Below are 6,000 nucleotides of genomic sequence, written 5' to 3' on the forward strand. Positions count from 1 at the left end.
CCACCTCTTCACGTGTGCACACCTGTGTGCACTGGCCACCGCACTTACCTTTTGCTGTGCTCTGGTTCTGGGTGCTCCCCCTCTGGCTTTGCTGCGGATGACCTGCGCTCTCTGGGAACCTAAAGCATTAACACCAAGGAAAGGGATTCAGTCCGTATCCAGGGGAGAAGCCCTCACCTGAAGGAGCAGCCTTTATCTCATCTCCTGATGGGCTGCTGAGCACCAATCTGCTCCGATGGCGCTAACAGCCTAGTCACCACCAGAGGTGGCGAGCAAGGGCGAACAGACTCTGTCTGTCATGGAGTAAGGGTTTCTTTCTCCTTTATTTAAGAAATTTTAAATATGTGCTTTATATGTATGAATGTTTTTCCTGTACCTATATCCGTGTACCAAATGAGTGAATGGTGCCCATGGTCAGAAGAGGGCGCCGGATGCCCTGGAACTAGAGTCATGGACAGCTGTGAGACACGGTGTGGGTGCTGGGAACTAATCCCAGGTCCTCTGCAAGAGCAGCCAGTGCTATTTTAACACTGAGCCTTCTCTTCGGCCCCATTCTACTCCTTCTATAGCTCTCTTTCTTTGCTCCAAAATCAAACGGCGACAAACGACACTGGACACACTGTGACACCGACCCACCAGAGACATGGACCAAACGGGTGCACAAATGTTGCTGAGATATGTGCGGGCGAGATATCTACGGTGCAAGAATTCTTCCATATCTCGTCACTAACAACAAAATAAAGGGGCTTGGGAGATGGCTCAGTGGTTAAGAGTGCTCATTGCCCTAGCATAGGAGTCTGGATTCCAGCACTCACATCAGTCAGGTCACAGCCACCCCTAACTCCAGCTTCGGGGGATCCCTCTCCCTCTTCTGGCCTCCCTGGGCACCTGGATTCATTTGCAGATACTCTCCCGTACATCCCCGTACATTACACATAACACGAAACTAAGTATTGTTGGGTTTAGTAGCGATCTGTTTTGAAGGCATTGCTAGTTATTAAGTGATAAAACAGAGGGTGATCACATCCAAGACGCTCAAAGGGCCATCCCTGAACGTCTGCCATGGGTCAAGCCAGGGAGACAGCAGACACAGCACAATTCAGCACCAGAGAGGACAGTCTGTGGCAGGAACTGGGCTGGAACCCTAAATGAATGCATCCTAAGTTGCCGGGCCTGAGGGTCAAAGTGACACACAGGCTGTCCAGTGTGACACAGGTCGTCAGTGAGTGGCAGCTGAATTACTAGGACTCTGTGAGGTAGAAACTCACACACAGTACACGACAGTTAAGGCTAACTCAACTGTCTGGAGACAGACAAGATAAACGTGTTCTCATTTTAGAACAGGGCCCCAGAACTGAAAATGTGTGCATTTTCCCCAACCAATCCTAAGACTTTGTGGGAGCAGTTACAGAAATGGCGAATGCCCTGGGGAGAGCCGGGTCAGCCGGCAGCCCCTTGTCATGGCAGGGGAGAGCCGGGTCGGCCGGCAGCCCCTTTTCATGGCACCCAGAACCAAGTTTGTTAAAACGCTCGAACTGGCGGGGGACCTGGCTACTACCTCGTTTACAGCAGCGTCTCCTTCAGCTAGGGCCAGAGCAGCCGTATAAGAATCACCCTTTGATTCTATGATCGCAGATGCTCAGCTTTGAACCACAGAAATCCTGAGTGCTCATTAAACTATTTATAAGCCACTACAGAAGCACTCATCCCGACATTCAGCAAAGGACTGTTTTACAGGCTGCTGAATCAGGTGCGTCTGGGAGCGCCATGCCCGGCCGTCCAGAGCCTGCGACCCACCTTATAGTAGTCATAGAGCAGGCCCAGCGCGGCTGCGCTGTCTTCATCCCCATTGATGCTCATCATGGCCTTGGTTGCTGCAGTGAGAGGGTTTTCCAGGAAAGACTTCCAGGCCTCATCCTCACTCGTATAGGAGCGCCGCTGCGGATAAAGGGCCTCGTTCTGAAGGACCAGCACTGGCCTTTTGCTTCAGAGGAAGAAAGTCAAAGTTAAATCCACACTTCCCACAGCAAGACAACTTACAAGCCGTTAAAAAAAATAAAACCAACAAAAACCAAAACTGAACAAACAGTTCTTTGACAGTTCTATAAAATAGGAACACGGCCCCGTGCCAGGAGGTGATTATAGGTGGGGGCAGCTCAGTGGCAGGACAACTGCCCAGCATGAGCAAGGCACTGGGTTCCACCTCCTGCGTTATAATGAATTAAATACCCACACCATTTGAAGACCTGCCTGAAGAGAACTCAATAAAGTAAATGAAATGGTGTCCATGCGCCTCTTAAAGGCATTTTTGAAATAAATAAAAACATTCAGAAAATTCAGGTTTGCAAATTTTGATTTACAAAATGCTTCCTCAAAAGGCATGCTTTAAATTGCCTTGTGGCCTGTTAGCTAGACCAATGACCCCAATAAGTCAAATGAAGACACGTTCAGAAGGCAGGGCACACCCGAGGACCAGCGCCAGAGACCCTGAGAGGATGCAATTTGCCCAAACCCACAAATACCCCCAAGAAGACACGGCTATGCACATATCCTACAGCAGGAAGGTATGGAAAGGCGTGGATACATCTCAAACACACTCAGGCTGGTGCCCTCTTCCCAAGCCCACACAGGGCTCATCGTGCTGTCACGTGACTTCCGAGAAACAGGGACGGGAAGAAAGGACCGAGAGCAAGAGGGACATTTCCCTTAATCCTTCAGGGTGTATGGGAAAGTTAGAAGACTCTACTGTTACTAGAAGAAGGAGCCTGGAATGTAGCCAAAGGGGACTATAAATCAATAAAGAAGCATAATTTTCTGGCATGGGAGTGAACTGCTTATCTTAGAGATAAATACAACCTCCGACAAATGAAGCCATCAAATGAAAATCAGCCTTCTTAAAAAAAATAGTAAACAAATCCGATTTAAAAATCTTTACATGGGCCCGGTAAGATGGCGTGGGCAGTAGAGGCACTCACTCATAAGTCTGAAGGCTTGAAGTTCTATCCCTGGGAAGAGTGGAAGGAGAGAACAGATTCCTCCTGCAAGTTGTCCTCTAATTTTCAAACACACACACACAAACACACACACACACGCACACCAAACAAATTAATCAATTAAGAATCTTCCTTAGCTGATGACATGGTTTGGCTGGTGAAGGAACACAAGTTACATCTCCAAGACCCACATGGTTGAAGGAGAGAGGGAACTTGCCAAAACCTGTCCTCTGACCTGTGTGTGTGTGTGTGTGTGTGTGTGTGTGTGTGTGTGTGTGTAGCACACACACAAACCTATACAATAACATAAATAAAGCGTGGAAAAGAAAATCTTTCCTAGGCTTTAGGATTTGACGGCACAGCCTAGGGGTTGAACATGTGATCTCTCTCCTCAGAGTCCAGGGCTTCCTGGGATTAATCCCCAGTGATCCCCTGCCCCACAATAAATAAAATCTTTATTAGTTTTTCACATCAGGCAAGGACTATGTCATGTTAACAGTGCAGTTTGTGGGAAAATTCCGGAAAATCAATGGTGACTTTAGCGACGCTTTATAGGAGATTTAATTTAAATGATTCAAGCAAACATTACTGATTCCAAAAACTGGAAATGTCAACAGTCTCAACAACTGCTCGCTCAGCTGGTACTATTTAGTAAGTCAACAGAGAGGGAAAAGTGGGGCATTGACTCTAGCGAGGCGAAGCAGCCCTTTGTGTGTGTGTGAAGGGAAAAGAATGGAGGTGTCTGGAACGTCCCTGAATGATGGCTGTCCTGACAAGCAGAATTCGAGGCTCGGCTCTCATTGCAACACATGAGTGAAATATGGAAATGGCCTAGAGGTGACCCCATCTTTTCTAAAAGTGAGTGTAGAAAGTCTGATTATCTTTTCAAGTAATCAGCAAAGGTTAGGGCTTGGCAGTCACCCAAATCCTTCAACAACAGATACAGATTTAGGAAGAACTAAAAAAATGACAGGAAAAAAAGAAAAAAGGAAAGGAAGAAAGAAAGAGGAAAGAAAGGAAGAAAGGAGGAAAAGGAGAACATCTTTGAAAAGGGGAGGGAAAACTCCGTCTGCCCTCAGCAGGCAGAGCTGATTTGGAGCCCATGGCCTTTAACTCGTGCCAAGAAGGCAATTCTAAGGGCGCACATCTGGAGACCGGTTTATTAAAAATAGAGAAGACGTATCTCCATAAATCAAGTTCTAACCAAAGAAAGATAAACCCACAACTTGGTGTTCTCCAAGCCTTTGGGTCCTGAGTCCAGTGGTGGTACGGTACCCTGCTGAGATTCTCTGGTGTATGGCTGAGCTATTATTAATAGTCTAATAGCTACTTCCAGAAGATTCTGACAGCAGTTGGCTCGTTCAACAGTTGTAATGCTAGTTTTTCAAGCTTTCCATCTTCTCCCATCCCATCCTACACTGATACAAGCATCAAAAAATAAATATTTTCCAAGAGGCTTTATGTCTGCAATCACCCTGAAGGCATTTTATATTTCCAAAGTATGCCTAAGGCCAAGAGGTTAGCGCCGGGACTTTTGCCTCCTCAGTAAGTAGAGAAATAAACAGAACAATTGCAGTCCACTTCTTCATGACCAGCAAGCTGCTGTTCCAGCCCTGAAGGTTCATGAGTGTTTTCAAATAAGACTCAGATCTTCAAGAGAGCCGAACACTAACTGAACTGCATTTTTTTTACAAGACAAGATTAATCTGTTGCTGACTGCCACACTGAGCTAACTTCCTTCGGAAAACAGGCACGAGAAAAACACAGAGTCATCAAGCAACTACGAAGCCAATTCTCTGCTCCAGATTAACTGAGCTGAAATAGACAGGCTCTGTCTTTCAGGACATCTTTATATTTATAGAAAAGTCGCAAGTAAAATCGAGCACTATCTGTGCGCCCTTAGTCCTGCCAACGTCCGATCACATTTACACCACCATTGTACATTTCTCGCTCGTTTCTTAAACCCCACACTCCGAAAGGCAATCCCGATTCGAAAGAAGTCTCTAGTTTATCACCCTGCTTGCAGTTTCTTCCTCTGGATACTCCCGAACAGCAGAAATAGTCTTCTGTAATTACCGTCGGTGATGCAAGGGCCCGAGAACACCCACAGCCGTTTTCTCACACAGCAGCCGCAGCGAAGAGAACGCGCGGGCAGCGGACACTTCAACCTTCCCCTAGATCTCTCGCTCCCGCAGCTCGGCAGGTGACAGCAGGCTGCCCGGGGTCCACCCGTCCCCACCGAGCCATGGGTGTGGGGTTCGGGAGACCTCGGACGGCGGGGCCGAGGGCCGGGTGTCCCCCCGCTCGCCCCGCCCCGCCCGGCCTCGAGATCCCCGGAGCCCGCGCCGTGGCGGCGGCAGGTGCGGTGGCCCCCGGGCCCTGGCCGGACTCGAGCCCGCGCCTCACTCACTTGTCGTACTCCTGTGTCATCGCGCTCGCTCGCCGCAGCCGGGCCGCAGAACTGGACTTTCGGGTTGGGACAGTACACCCGATCCGGGGGGAGGAGGAGGCGGCGGCGGGCGGCGCGCGGCGGCAGGCGGTGGGTCCGGAGCGGCGGCCCCGACGGGTTGGGTTCGCTTTTCTCGCTCTGAGCCGGCTCGGCGCGGGCTGCGCGCACTGGGCGCTAGGCTCGGCCTCCCATTGGCTGGCGGCGCGCCGGTCAGGGGCGGGGCTTAGGCAACTGGGGGGCGGAGATCGCCATGTGATTGGTGGGATGGCGGGTGGGGCGGAGTCTGAGGGCCGGGCGGGAGGGTGGGGGCCACGCGGTGCGCGGCGGCGCTGGAGAGCTTGCGCGCCGCTGGCCCCGGTGGCGCCGGCCCGTAGTGGCGCCGGCGCCGCGAGGCTTCGGCGCGCACCCGCGTGGGCGCGTCTCACCTTCCAGCTCTCGCTCGCGGTCACTTCCCCGGCCCCATGGCCTTTCCCTGGGAAATATCTTGGAAAGGGTTCTGTCTTTGCTGCTCTGCAGGTTTGGAGTTTTCCTGCTGGTCCATTTCTTAGTGTCCACTGT

The 6,000-nt window shown here is 50.6% G+C and overlaps 1 protein-coding gene across 2 annotated transcripts in view; it reads right to left on the reverse strand.

Moving 5' to 3' along the window:
- Grhl1 (grainyhead like transcription factor 1) overlaps nucleotides 1-5,565 on the reverse strand; it is a 48,080-nt gene extending 42,515 nt beyond the window's left edge. For both annotated transcript variants that reach the window (XM_075984066.1, XM_075984065.1), the window contains exons 1-3: nucleotides 5,404-5,565; nucleotides 1,798-1,984; nucleotides 49-119 (exon numbers count right to left, since the gene is read on the reverse strand). In XM_075984066.1, the coding sequence (XP_075840181.1) occupies nucleotides 49-119; nucleotides 1,798-1,984; nucleotides 5,404-5,423 (278 nt within the window). In that variant the 5' untranslated portion in view covers nucleotides 5,424-5,565. The remainder of the gene's footprint in view (nucleotides 1-48; nucleotides 120-1,797; nucleotides 1,985-5,403) is intronic.
- Between the last annotated feature and the right edge of the window lie 435 nt (nucleotides 5,566-6,000).

The sequence above is a fragment of the Microtus pennsylvanicus genome, chromosome 8 (assembly GCF_037038515.1).
Source record: "Microtus pennsylvanicus isolate mMicPen1 chromosome 8, mMicPen1.hap1, whole genome shotgun sequence".
NCBI classification, from domain to species: domain Eukaryota; kingdom Metazoa; phylum Chordata; class Mammalia; order Rodentia; family Cricetidae; genus Microtus; species Microtus pennsylvanicus.